Source organism: Pteronotus mesoamericanus, unplaced genomic scaffold (assembly GCF_021234165.1).
Source record: "Pteronotus mesoamericanus isolate MK-2021 breed Mesoamerican mustached bat unplaced genomic scaffold, CSHL_Meso_final contig_221, whole genome shotgun sequence".
Taxonomy (NCBI): Eukaryota; Metazoa; Chordata; class Mammalia; order Chiroptera; family Mormoopidae; genus Pteronotus; species Pteronotus mesoamericanus.
Window position 1 is genome coordinate 17,734,810 of NW_026555092.1, and position 14,954 is coordinate 17,749,763.

At 46.5% G+C, this 14,954-nt stretch overlaps 1 protein-coding gene across 1 annotated transcript; it reads left to right on the forward strand.

The window, feature by feature from the left end:
- Window positions 1-281: 281 nt before the first annotated feature.
- MPL (MPL proto-oncogene, thrombopoietin receptor) lies at window positions 282-12,432 on the forward strand. Its single transcript, XM_054571614.1, has 12 exons — window positions 282-360; window positions 477-642; window positions 948-1,126; window positions 1,609-1,907; window positions 2,311-2,473; window positions 2,730-2,856; window positions 6,345-6,526; window positions 6,699-6,841; window positions 9,301-9,460; window positions 9,667-9,763; window positions 11,848-11,935; window positions 12,145-12,432. Exons 1-12 carry the CDS (start codon window positions 282-284, stop codon window positions 12,430-12,432), a joined length of 1,971 nt encoding a protein of 656 aa, XP_054427589.1.
- The last annotated feature ends 2,522 nt before the right edge of the window (window positions 12,433-14,954 follow it).

Here is a 14,954-nt window from a genome sequence, read left to right on the forward strand (position 1 = left end):
ACGTTTAGTCTCCTGTTGGTACACAGTCAGAAGTATAACCCCCATCTCTCTCCCACCAAAGGCCTGGCTCCTCTCTTTCAATTCCTCCTACCATCCTGTCCCACTCCCCCTCCCCAGGCCCCTGGCCCCAATGTGGTCTGGATGGGCCCCACAGGGGCAGGGACAGGGACAGGACGTGGGGCTGTATCTGACAGGAACCTGAGGGGCTGGCCCGGGAGGGGATTGGGGCCCGGCTTCCTGGAGGGAGGATGGGCTAAGGCAGGCACACAGTGCCGGAGAAGATGCCCTCCTGGACCCTCTTGGTGGTCACCTCCTGCCTCCTCCTGGCCCCCCAAAACCTGGCACAAGTCACCAGCCAAGGTGAGGTGTGTGGAGGGTGGAGATCACCTATAGCCAGGAATAGGGAGGCCTGGGAGGGGCGCAAGTTAGGAGGTTCCCACTGGTCCCCCACTCTTTCCCATAAACACGCCTGGAAGGACCCAGAGCCCCACTCACCAGCTGTTTCTCAGATGCCTCCGTGCTGGCCTCGGACTCAAAGCCCCTGAACTGTTTTTCTCAAACATTTGAGGACCTCACTTGCTTCTGGGATGAGGAAGAGGCAGCGCCCAGTGGAACATACCAGCTGCTGTATGCCTACCCAGGGTAGGTGCTGGCTGTGCCCTGCTCCCCATGTCTGTCCTGTCCTTACTTCAGCTGAGCCTTGTTCCAGTAGCTTCCATGCCTTTGACTCTATATGAGAATTACTTCAAGTACATGCCCTAAGTAGCCACTTACTGAACTGATGTGCTTTGGTTAGATCCAGCTCGAGCCCCTCCATAACCCCTCATCCCACCTATCCCAGGCACTGGGGAGAAAAAGGCAGTAATGGAAATAGAAGTAGGGCTTGGGCCCAGCCTGGGCCCTGAGGGTGGCCAGGAAGGTAGGATGGACTTTTCCTATGTCCACAGGGAGGAGCCCCGTGCCTGCCCCCTGAGTTCCCAGAGTGTGCTCCCCTTTGGAACTCGGTATGTGTGCCAGTTTCCAGCCCAAGATGAAGTTCGTCTCTTCTTCCCACTGCATCTCTGGGTGAAGAATGTGTTCCTGAAACAGAACGTGACCCAGCGGGTGCTCTTTGTGGATAGCGTGGGTAAGGCCAGTCCTCCTGTCGCCCTGGCCCCTCTGTCTGCTGCCCCAGGCCGGGTCACAGAGTCGGGCTGGTTGGTGCTCCTTCAGGACAATGTGTGTGCCCTCCATCACTATGTGTGACACCTCAAGTTGCCCTTATCATGCTTCCCAGCCCTGGCATCTAGAGCTAGACTTCGTTTCACACCAGGGACACCCTGGTCCTCCCATCAATAACCTATTCATTTTCATACCTGTTCAACAGTTACAGGATACCTACTATGGGTCCAGGCACTGTGCTAGGTGACAAGGATACAGAGATCCATGTTCTTGATGAAAATACATGCTTGTTCTTGAGTCCAGCTAACCAGGAATGAGGTCACTGTTCTCATGAGGAAAGGAAAATGGGATGAGGAGCCTCTCTGTCCTTCCCTGCCCTGCGAGAGAGCCAATCCGACCTCAGGCAGCCCTCTCTGCAATCCATGATGTGCCCTGTCTTGCCCTCAGGCCTACCAGCTCCCCCCAATATCATCAAGACCACGAGCGGAAGACAACCAGGGGAACTTCAGATCAGCTGGAAGGCCCCAGCTCCCGAAATCAGTGATTTCCTGAGGCACGAACTCCGCTATGGTCCCAAGGATGCCAGGAACTCCACTGATCCCACAGTCTTGCAGTTACTGTCCACAGAAACCTGCTGCCCATCTCTGCGGAGGCCAATCCCCGCCCCAGCTCTGGACCATCCTGCATGTGCACAGCCCATGATGTCCCAACAGTATGGACCAGCGCAGACCTCCCCAACTAGAGAAGTATCCTGGCTTCTTCCATTCTGCTTTCTATCTCCTACCCCTAATTTTGCCCCAAGAAAGGACAGGCTATATTTTGGGGATTTATTACTGGTTTGGTCCTTGGGGAGTTAGTACAGACTCTGACTGGACCTCAAGAACTGTGTCTATTTAGGGATCTCCCACTTTGGGTCATTCACACCAACAAAACTGAGAGCTTTGGGCCTCCAAATTAATGGGGATTTCCCTAAAAACCCCTGAATGTCACCTGAAACTCAGTGACCTGGTCCCCAACCTGTGTGCATATCTGTCCAGTGAGGAACTGAGCATCTCTCCACAGGCATGCTGTGGGGCTTCAAACATAAGAGATGGAGGCTGTCTTGGCTGAGAGGCAGACCTAGATTGAGGCTGGGATTCTTCTCTCAAGGCCCCATCTCTGACAGTGGTGAGTGGAAGCTGCCTCATCTCAGGGCTCCAGCCTGGGAAGTCCTACTGGGTCCAGCTGCGCAGCCAACCTGATGGGGTCTCCCTCCATGGCTCCTGGGGACCCTGGTCTCCCCCTTCAACCGTGGACCTGCCTAGAGATGCAGGTGAGTCAATAAAGAAATGGGGAGATGAAGAGGCAATTAAAAAAATATCTAGGGAGGCCTGGGCTGGACATGGAGGCTATGATAACCAGGGTCCTTCCCGATGACTTCAAACTTGCCACTGGACAGAGGTGAACTATGTTCAGGGAGAAAACAAAGAACAGGAGTAAATGTTCCAAGTTATGCATGTAAAGATGATAAGGATACGATGTGGACTAGCAGCACGTGGGCCCTGATGGGACTTCCTTCTCTGATTCAGTGGAAATTGGACTGCAGTGCTTTACCCTGGACTTGAAGAATGTCACCTGTCAGTGGCAGCAACAGGACCATGCTAGCTCCCAAGGCTTCTTCTATCACAGCAGGCCGTGGTGCTGCCCCAGAGACAGGTGAGAGGTGAACTGCTGACTGAGCTTGATGTCATGGGAGAGAGGCCCAGTCTTGCAGAAAGAAGGGATTGTTCTTGGTCCTCTTCACTCCCCTCCCTGTCCCAGAACCAAGGGGCCTCCACGCTCTCTCCCTCCAATGGGTGTTTTGGCTTCTCAGCCTCTCTCCACTCCCATCGGCAATGCCTTGGTTTAGTTCAGCTTTAACCATGTCACCTGGACCACTGCCACAGCCTGTGTTCTCCTTCACCTCCAATTTGTCCCCCATGCTGCTGACAGCGTGATCTCTGTTCAACTCAGACTTTGCCAGCTTTCCACTATCTATCAAATCCAATCAAAATGGTGCCTCGTCTTCAAGAATTTCCACCTAATACCTCACTGGTTTGTCACCCCCACCATATCCAGTTTATAACCAAGCCTTGTTGATCTTACCTGTTAAATATTTCTAGAGTCTGTCCATTGTTTCTTCACCACTGCCATTATTCTAGTGCATCATCATGTCTCACTTGGGTGACTGAGAATACTTATTAACTGATCACCTCTTGAATCCTTTAAATTATTCTCCACATAGGAGCTGGCATGACCTTTTAAAAGTGAAAAAATGAACATAACACTCCCTGCTTATAAATCTTCAATAGCTTCTCATTGATCTTAGGATAAAGGACCCTGCCATGACCCTATAAAGTTCTAGAAGACTCAGTCCTTACCTTGGCCTTCAGCCTCATGTGATGCCGTGTTGCCTTTCACTCTCTATGCTTCAGTACTGGTCTTCTTTGGTTCTCTCTTATGTGCCATATTCCCTCTTGCCTCTGGGTCTTTGCACATGCCATTTACCCAGCTCTCCTGTCTTTGCTTAGCTTCTACTTATCCTTCTGATCTACACTAAAAAATGTCACCTCTTCAGGGAACCCGCCTCTGGTCCTCCAATGGCGCTACTATACATCCTTGTTGTACCATGTACAACAAGTATTTAATCATAGTTACACTTTTACATTTATAATTTGTGGTTATTTGATTGATGATAAAATTTCCTCTCAGAATTCCAGTTGGAAAAGGATGATCTTTACTATGCATGAGCCATTAGGGCAAAGTCAGTGTCTGATTTTTACTCACCAATGTATTTTCACCTATTACAGTGCCTGGAATATAGTAGGTGCTCAGTAAAAAAGTATTGAATGAATGGATGAATAATGAAACAAAACATTAGTCACAGTTTTAATCTATTCTTCCAGCTTTTGTATGCATCTATATATACAAACACATAATAGTTTTCAGTATAAATTGCATATATGTATGTGTGTGTGGTTTGCTAACCTATTTTTTTACTTAAAAATATGTCTTGAAGATCACTACAAAAAATGTCACTCATTCTTTTTAATAACTGCATAGATTTCCAAAGTACAGGGGTGCCTTGAATGATTAAAGTGTGGCAAAACTAGAATTATCATTTCCTCTATCAAGACCTGCTCCTCCTGTTACTGTCCTACCTCCTACTATCAGCACAACTTTTCAGGCCTGAAACATGGAAATCACCTTGGACTTCTGCCATTTCTACACCCTCAAGGTCCAATCAGAAAGCCTTGTCATTTCTACCTCTTCAGTATCCCTTGAATCCATCTATTTCCCTCTGCCCCCATTGCCATAACCCTACTTTCAGATCCTCATCGCTTTGCACATGGAAAACCATAGCAGTGCCCTAATGGATTTCTCTCCTTCTAGTCCACCCTCACAAATCCTTTCCTAAAAACTGCAGTTAGAGTGATCTTCCTAAAGTACAAAGTCAGCCTGTGTTTAAAATTCTAAATGTCTCCATAATTACTATGAGATTGAGTTCAAGCTACTTAGAAAGGCCACAGGGCCATCCATGACCTTAATCTGCCCTCTCACATTTATCACTCACCACCAAGCCCTCTGTGCTAAAAGCACTCTGCACCACTTAGAATTTCTTCCAAAGCACTGTATTTCTTATCTGTGCCCAAGCATGTGCCTCGGATGCCCGTTTGTCCCCTTTGCATCCTATTTATAGTCCAAGACTTAGTTTAAGTACTGCCTCGTCCAGGAAGTGTTCTCTGATCCTCCCATTCTGGGTAAGATCATCCTCCTTGATACTCCCAAACCAGCCTATGCACCACAGAAAAATACCATCTGTTTGTTTTTCTGCCTCTCCCACTGAAATGAGAACTCCTTAAAGGTTATTCTTCTATGTATTCATAGGGCCTAGCACAGTGCCAGGTGCGTAGTGTTAATTATTTGATGAATAAATGAGTAAGCATATTAAATACATAAAATGATAAGTAACTTTAGTAATAACTATCCCTTTATGAGTTATAATCAAAAAGGAGACACAATTCATTTGTTTAATAAACAACTATTGAAGGTGGCTGTGCCAAGCACAGGGGATAAAGGTGACAAATAAAACCAAAGAGGTTCCAGCATTGTCTGGGCTTACATTTTTGTGGGGAAAGGAGAGGGGTGACAAAAAATACATAAACAAGATTATATGATAGAGACTAAGTGGAAGGATGGGGGGTGGTTTGCTAATTTAGACTGAATACTCAGAGAAGGACTCACCAAGAAAGTGACAGATGAGCTAAAACTTCAGTAGCAAGAAGGACTAAGTCACATGAAACTCTAGAGTCAGCAATCCAGGGCAAAGTGAAGTGCAAAGACAGTATGTTTGGCGTACATGGAGTTTGAATTTTATTCCAAGTGGGATGGGTAGCCATTAATAGATTTTAATCAGAAGAGTGACATGATATGATTTACATTTTATAAAGATATGTTTCTTCCTGAAGGTATAAAGAGGGAAGACTAGAAGCAGATTCACCAGTTAGAAATTTTCATTAATCCAGGCAAGAGATAATAGTGGTTTCATCTAATGTAGCAGTGGTCAAAATCAAAATAAATGGACAGATTTGTGATATATTCTGGACATTATCAAGTCAACATTTTGGAAGCAAACTCAGGTAGCTGTGTAAAGAACTAATTGTAGGGAGTGGCAAAAATAGAGGCATAAAAGCCAGTTAGGAGATTATAATATTGTAATAGTAAAATAACATATAGAGATGACTAAGAATGCTGCTGCATAAGAACAGATTTAAAACATAAGGATGTTTTCCTGCAGAAAGATAAAGGCTCTTTAAGCTTTGAAACAATCCTGTGAAGTAGGTGTTATTAACCCATTTTACAATTGTGGAAACTGGGACAGAGATAAACCAAGTAATTTGCCCAGAGTTATACACCAACAAGCCAAGACCTGAACTCTATAGCCCATGCTATCTTCATGTATCATCTAGATTCTTCCTTAAGAGGAAGAAGGTGGACACCAAAGCAAACTTTAAAAAGCAAAACATTATGGCATGAAGACAGAAAGCCCTGGAGGCCCATCCAAGAGAGGAGTTAGATTATAATCCATGCAGGGCATAGCTGCTGTGGGATGGGGAATATCAGAGGCAGGCCTGATTCAATGATTCTATGGGGCTGATTCTTAGGGACCCCATCTGGGAGAAGTGTGAAGAGGAAGAGAAAAATCCAGGATTACAATCCTCCCAGTTCTCCCGCTGCCACTTCAAGTCACAAAATGACAGTGTTATTCACATCCTTGTGGAGGTGACCACAGCCCAGGGTGCTTTTCACAGCTACCTAGGCTCTCCTTTCTGGATCCATCAGGCTGGTAAGAACTTTCTTCCCTTCTCCTTTCAGACAGTCCCTCCCCTTGCCCCTCCTTCCCTGCATCTAACCCTATGTCCAGAATCACCACCTCTGACACTTCTGTCCCGTGGGCCTGGTGGCATGGTGTCTCATGTACAGAGGGCTTAGGCCACTCCCTGATGACATCCCTGTAGTGCTCATCCCCACTCCAGACTTGCACTGGAGGGAGGTCTCCAGTGGGCAGCTGGAATTGGAATGGCAGCACCCATCATCCTGGGCAGCCCAAGAGACCTGCTATCAGCTCCGATACACAGGAGAAGGCCATCAGGACTGGAAGGTAAGGTCAAGGAACAAATGTGCACAGACCTCACCACACTGGGTATTCCTGAGTTTCACCGTGTCTGTTGTCAGGGGTGAGGGTGTCCATGTAGCCATGTCTAGACTTGTATATCTGTGTTTATCTGATTCAACTGTTATCTTACTCTCTCTTTGGCATCTGATATTGCTGACTACTCTCATTTAAAATTTTCTCTTTTCTTTGCCACTCAGGTATCAGTCTCTCCTGGTTCTTGTACTCTCTCTCTGACCAAATCTTTCATTCTCCTTTCCTGGCTCTTCCTTTTCCACTCTTCCTTAATATGTTGTGCTTCCTGCAGACCCATCCTAGATTCTTTTCTCCTCTAGATAAATATATACACTTTCCCTAGGTGAATGCTTCAACTCCATGGTTTTAACAACCATACATTAACCATCCCAGACTTACCATATGGAAAGGAACTTCTATACCATAGGTAAATTACCTAAACTTTTGAAGTCCCAGTTTCCTCATTGGTGAAATGAGAATAAAGCTACCTACCTTCCAGAGTTACAGTAAAGATTAATTATATCAATATCTACCACACTGCCTGACAGATAGAAGGTACTTATATACATGAGTTAAATCTTAGTTTCTTTCTCTATTTTTATTCTCATTTACTACATACACAGTATATACAACTTCTTACCAATTAGATCTAACTAAAACCTCCAGGAGCATTTCAGACTCATACAGTAGTCCCCCTTTAACTGTGGGGGATACATTCCAAGACCCCTAGTGAATGGCTGAAACCATGGATAGTACTGAAGTCTATATGTACTATGTTTTTTCTTATACATACATACATACATACATACATACATACTCTTTATGGCTTCCCTGTGGCATATCCAAATTACCAGCATCACTACTCTTGCATTTTGGGGGCTTTATTAAGTTAAACAAGAGTTACTTGAGCACCATTACAATACCTTAACAGTTGGTCTGTTAACTGAGACAGCTACATAGGGATTATCAGGAAGGACAAAGGGATAATTCATGTCCTGGGTGGGATGGAGTGGGACAGCAGGAGCTCTCATCATGCTACTCAGACAGCAGGCAATTTAAAACTTACAAGTTATTTCTTTCCATAATTTTTCATTTAATATTTTTGGAACGCAGTTGACGGTAGGTAACTGAAACTGCAGAGAAATTGCAGATATGGTGGGACAATAAATCCAAAACTTAACTCATCTACAGTAAAGTACACAAACCTTAAGTATGCAGTGGATTAATTTGTACATGTGTATATACCCATGTAACCATTATCCAGATCATGATATGTTATTGCTAGCACCCCAGAAACTCCTCATGCCCCTATAGTTGCACACATTCCTTCCAAGGCAACCACTATCCCGACACTACCATTTATAAGTTTGACTGTTGTTGAACTTAATAAAATAGACCCATGCAGTATTTCTTCCTCAAACTTACTTCTCTTCTGTATCTTGTCTCTGTCAATGGCACCACCGCTTACCCAAGCATGGAATCCTCTTCTTCTTGCTTTTTGCAAGAAGCTTCTTGCTTTTGCCTTGTCTCTTCCCCCTATTTATCAACATATAGGTTGAGTTCATTGTACTAACGGTCCTCAAATCCCTCCTACCACTGCCTTAGCTTCATCTTTGACTATCCAGCCTGCCTATCCATGCTCTTGGCTCACTGAGCTACTCTGCAGTCCCCAACCAAACAACTCAGGCAGCACTAAATGCTCCTTTGTGCTCCTGGTGCTTTACTTATATCATTATTATAATACTAATTATTTGTGTTGAATGATTATTTACTTGTTTGTATGTCTTCCTTATTAGACATGTGAGAGACCATGTTTCATTTACCTTTTATCCCAGCGCCTAGCCCAATGCTTGGCATATTACAAGCAGTTCACAAATGCTTGCTAAATGATTAAGTTAATAAAGTTCCCCTGCTTGTAAACACGATGCTTGCACCTTCTGCTTAGAATCTGTCCTTGTACCTCTAGCGCTTAGTATAATTCTGGCATCTTCTGCTGAATGCATATTATTTGCAAAGGGTACTGAGTATATATGAGACTGTCTGGGATTTCCATTGCTTCTAGCAGAATGTCCTTGTGTCCCGGTCAGTGTATGTGCACCAGGATCTCTGTCAGGGTGTATCGTATGTGTTTGTGTCTGGATGAGTAATTCTCTGTTCGAATGAGGCCTGTGTGTCAGGGCGCGTTTCCCAGGCTAGGCAGGCCTCAGGCAGGGCAACACCGCGGGCAGAGGGAGGAGTTCTGTCTCTGTCTGGCATTCCATCTTCCAAATTTCCTCTCGGATATGTGATTTCTGTCAGTGAGGTTCTTTGAGGGGAATGCCCTGGGATTCAAAGTGGTAGGATTTTGGTCACAGATGCTGATCTCTCAAGGACCCGATGCCCTCTGATTTGCACCTAGAGCCTGACCACCTGCTCGCTTCTCCTCTGCGCAGGTGCTGGAGCCACCTCTCGGGGCCCACGGAGTGATCTTGGAGCTGCGCCCGCGCTCCCGCTACCGTTTACAGCTGCGCGCCAGGCTCCACGGCCCTACCTACCAAGGTCCCTGGAGCGCCTGGTCTGACCCAGCGCGGGTAGAGACCGCCTCCGAGACAGGTGAGGGCGCGGCCAGGGCAAAGGCGGTCTGCGGCTGCGCCACTGAAGGCGAGCCGGCGCAGCGGGGGTGGGGCTCCGACCGCACTGGTCTGCGGCTGCGCAGACGTACGCGGCGCCGGAGCCCCGAAGAGCCCGGGGGCGGGGTTGGCCGGGCCTGGGGGCGGGGCTCCGGCCAGGGGTAGCCGAGGTCTGTTTTCATCCCCTAGCCTGGATCTCCTTGGTGACCGCTCTGCTCCTGGTACTAGGCCTCAGCGCTCTCCTGGGCCTCCTGCTGCTGAGGTGGCAGTTTCCTGCGCACTACAGGTACCGGCCCGGTCAAGCAGGAGACGGGGCCACGGCCAGGGAGGGGCCAGCGGCCTCTAAATAAGCATTCCAAGCGCTCCCTCTGACACCCGCTTTCCGGACAACTTCGAGTCCACACCTGTGGTTTCGGCCGCTTCCTGCACGTCTTTCCTGAGGGTGGCACCGCTTCCTCACACTCCAACATACCCACTGTACTGAACACCTCAAACTGCCCCATCTCCTGGCTTCTCATCTCAGTAACAAAGCTACTGTCCACTTGTCACCCGAGCCAAAACACTTAGGCGCCTCCCTCCTTATCCAGTCTGATCTGGTCTGGTCATTCCATCCCTAAACCTCGCTCAAACAATGGCCCCTTTTTTTCTGGCCCTACCGACACTACCTGACTCACTGAAACAGAGCCTCTTCTCTCTCTGATGGGCCTCACGCAACCACCAGAAAAATCTTTCTAAAATGCACACATGGATTTATCACCCACCTCCTTAAAACTCCTCATTAGCTCATTAGGACAGAGTTCAGACTCTAGAATGATGAGTAAACCTCCGCAAAATTCGGCCCCTGCCAGCGTTTCCACCCGCTTCCACCCTGTGCATCAGCCTTGCCAAACTGCCGGTAATTTCCTCCCCAAGTCAAATGGTTTTCCTTCTCAGTGCCTTTGCACATAATGTCCCCTCTGTCAGGAATATCCTCCCTGGATGACTAATGCCCATTTACCTTTAAGCAACTTTGTTCACCAACTCCTGGGAAACCTTTCCTAACCCTCCCCTATTGGCTACTCTTTTTCTATCCCTGTATCCCTCTCTGCACAGACTTCTGTCATAGTACCAGTAGCATTTTACTGCATTTATTTCTCTACATGTCTTCCCTATACCCCACTTGGTCATCTTTAAATCCTCAGCCCAGTGTCTGCCAAAGAGCATGCCCTTAAATAAATGTTATTAATGAATGACTTATTTATGTGGGAAACCTAAGGTTGAGGAGAAATGTCATTGGAAACTATAAACAGAAAAGATAGAATCTGTACCACCTCAGCCTTTTAATTGGTAACATCTCTTGATTCCTGAAGACTCAGCTCAGAAGGCAGCTCCTCCAGGCAGCCTCTTTTGATGGCCCTACACTATCATCTCTCTTTGAACATGTCTGTCTTTGACCTTTTAATATGACTTTTGTATATGAGCAGACTGGAATGCAGCCTCTATGCAGGTAGCCAGATCCAACCAAAAAGTTAGGGGAGAAGAAGAAATTGGTGCTGCAGAGTATGCAGACATACTCAATTCCTTTCCCCCCAATTTGCCAGATAACTCACTCTTCCTTCCCTGGAGGGACATGAATGAGATCACAGAAGAGGCCCAAAATGTTGTTCAGCTAAAGTCCCTCCATGTGGAAATACGAACCTAAAGAATTGGAAGTTCCCCCAACATACCTTGGCTTAATCCATACTCGTCCTGGATAGATCACCTTCCCAAGTAACTTAACAGTAATAAGCCCCACTGCCTCTCTTCATTCATTCATTGAGCTAATTTTTTGAGCACTTTATGGGCTACACATTGTTCTACACCCTGGAGATACAGGAGTGAGCAAATAGAGAAATTTTTGCTCTCATGGAGCTACATTCTATGGGGTGAGACAGACAAAAGCAAATACATATAATAATAATAATAATAATAAATATACAATAAGTCAAGTGTTATAAAGAAAAATAAATCAAAGCAGGAGATAGAGTGATAGGGAAGGGAGGTGATACTATTTTAGACAGGGTAGTCAGGGGAGGCCTCCCTGTCAGGATGGCATTTTAGCAGAGACCTAAATGAAGTGAGCGAGTAAGTTGAGTGTTCCAGACAGAAGACGAAGTGCAAAGGCCCTGAAGCAGAATGTTTGAGGACACTCTGTACTCCTTTTCTGAACCTTTCCACCACCAACTCTTCTCCCCGACCTGAGGTTCAGTTTGCACCTATGCTCTTACTTTATTACCTTGGCTACCCTCTTACCACTCAGCCACCTCACTGCCTTCCCGACTGCCTCACCTCACTGTTCTCCTCCCTCCCATCTCACTCCCATGACTCAATCTCCTCTTCCTTCTCCCCAAGGAGCCTGAGGCATGCCCTGTGGCCTTCGCTCCCAGACCTACACCGGGTCCTAGGCCAGTACCTTAGGGATGCTGCAGCCCTGAGTCCGGTGAGTGCACTCCCCTCCCTACTACCCATCACTAGTCCTACCTGGAGCTGGATCCCTGCCTGCACAACACAACTTATCCAAGGCCACTACCCACCAGCATTTCATCCCCCTGGGTCCTACCCCCAGCCAAACCTTCCTTCCTATACAATCTGGGTCTTCCTCCCACAGGATCTGCTAATCCAGACCCCTTTCCCTCCCATCTCTCCCAGCCCAAGGCTGCAGTCTCAGATGTCTGTGAGGAAGTGGAACCCAGCCTCCTTGAAATTCTACCTAAGTCTTCAGAGAAGACTCCCTTGCCCCTATGTTCCTCCCAGGTCCAGGTGGACTACCGAGGATTGCAGTCCTCTTGCCTGGGGACCATGGCCCTGTCTGTGTGCCCACCTATGGCTGAGTCAGGGTCCTACTGCACCACTCACATTGCCAACCATTCCTACTTACCATTGACCTGTTGGCAGGCCCCTCACTCCCAGTACCCTGGACAGATCCAAACCCTCTAGACCTTTCTTTCCACCCTCTCAACCCACCCCACGCACCCCTACACCATACACATTTCAGACGCCACTTCCATCCCCCTTGTTGAGCCTTGTAGCTGGGCTTCACAACACTGATCTTGCAGTACTGCTGCTGGCATAAATCCACGATCCTCTTTCCTCAGGCAAGGCTCATTTATTTTACTCAGTTCCAATTTCCACCTTCTTTCTCTCTCTTCTTTAATGCCACACTCCTTAAAAAGAAGTCTTTGCTTCCCCATTTCTCATTTGCTCTTTGGACTACTTTAATTAGTTCTACTACCACTTTGCTAATGAAACTGCTGAGGCAAAGTTCACCACAAATTCTCTAATTGCAAGATCCAATAGATTCTTGTTAACCCTTCATTTATTTGATCTCTCTGTGGCATTTGTCATGGTGACTACTTGTTTCTCCTTTAAATTCTCTCCTTCCTTGGTTTCCATTCATCACGTTCTCTCCTGACTTTGCTTCTCCAGTAGTTAAGAGCATAAACTCTGTAATCAGCACTAAGTTCAATTTCTGACAACCCACTTACTAGCTGTGGGCAAATAGTCTTTAAGCCTTAGTTTCTCATCTATAAAACAGGAGTAACGGAACCCTACAGAAAGTTGTGAAGAGGATTAAGTGAGATGATCTAAGTAAAGCACAGTGGCTAGGACACAGTGTTTAATATATCTGAATGGTCATAACTTACTCTTTCCTTTTCTCTTTTCCTGGTGTCTCTTCCACTCCTTAATTATTTCCACTCCTTAATTATTGCAGTCCCTCAAGAGTCCATTCTTAACAGTCTCCAATCCCACCCATTCTCATTGTCTTCACTCTATGCTGACCATTCCAAAGCTCTTGTCTCCAGCCCAGGCTTCTACTACAGCACCTGGGAGGCCTTATGTAAGTAACTGTTTACATGTCTGTCTCCTGCTACTAGATTGTGAGCTCATTGAGGGCAAGGGCTTTGATTTATTTGTTCCCCGACCCATGGCACCTAAAGTAGTGATGTGTGCATGGTAGTAAGCCTTCAATAAATGTTTTCTAAATTAATGAAATCTATCTGAACACCACAACCTTAACCCCAGGCCTGTTTCTCTCATCCTCTAAGCCATATACAACAGTGCTTAGGCTATTCTGGCTATGGATTCCCTGAACCCTTTTAAATTCTCAAAGATGTTTTTGTTTTTTGCCTTTTTGTTTTTTCTGGCTCCAAACATACCCACTGTATCAGTTAAGATTTGGCAGAAATAGATGGTACACCCAAACTGGAGATATTGATGAGAGTTTAATAAAAGGAATATTTATAAAGATGAGGCAGGATTTAGGAAAATCATCAAGGAATAGTGCAATACCCCAGGGCTAACAACAGCTGGGAACTGGTTCCACTCTTAGGCATCAAAGGGTAAGGGGGGAGAGTGCTTACTAGATCTGGGGAGAGTGGCTGTGAGAGAGGACTACCTGGCAGGAGCTGTGGCCTTACGCAGAGAGATACAGTGAACCTGTGGGGACAGCAGCGAGGGAGCCAGGGGAATAAATAGCTCAAGTTCACTCTTCTCTGATCCCCTGATCTCTGTATTGGTTTGCTATGGCTGCTATAACAAAGTACCGGAAACTGGGCGGCTTAAACACCGCAAATGGATTGTTCCACAGTTCTGGAGGCTAGGAGTTCAAGGTGTCAGCAGAGTTGGTTCCTTCTGGGTACTGTGAGAATCTGTTCCATGCCTCTCCTTTAGCACCTGGTGGTTTCCTGGTAATTTTTGGTGGACCGTCGCTTGGTAGAAACATCACCCTTATCTCTGCCTTCATCTTCCCATGGCATTCTCCCTGTGTGTGTCTATGTCTAAATTTCCCCATTTTATAAGGAAACCGGACATACTGGATTAGGGCCCACCCAAATGATCTCATCTTAACTAATACATCTGCAATGACCCTATTTCCAAATAAGATCACACTCTGAAGTCCTGGGACTTAGGAATTCAACTTATGAATTTGGAGGGTGGGACACAATTCAGTCCATTATATCCTTCCATTGGTGGAACTCAAACAGAAACCAGAGCCCAAGGAAATCTATTGACGTAGGCCATGTGAATCAGCCTCACAGAGCACAGGGCAGGGTGGAGGAGGGTGAAGAGCGGGTTTGGATGGGACGCATGGATGACAGCCAGTATACTTACTTTCCATCATTCCTTCCCCCAGCCATGTTCCAGGCTCTGACTTCACTCCTAGGGACTCAAGACGAGGACTGAGACTCAAACTACTGAACCTCTCACCTTTACACCCACTCAGCCATCATGTCCTGATCACTTTTACTTCCTAAATTCCATCTCCTCTATTTCCACTGAACTACAGCCTTCTAACTAACATCTCTGCCTCTAGTCCCTCTTTATATCATTCCAGCCTCAACCTGTATGTGGCCTCCAGATTGATCTTCCTGTTAATCTCCCTCCTTACCTCTAAATCTTTAGTCTGACTCTTCAGAACCTGATTTCTTTCTTACACTCTTTGCAGGTGTGAGGATTAA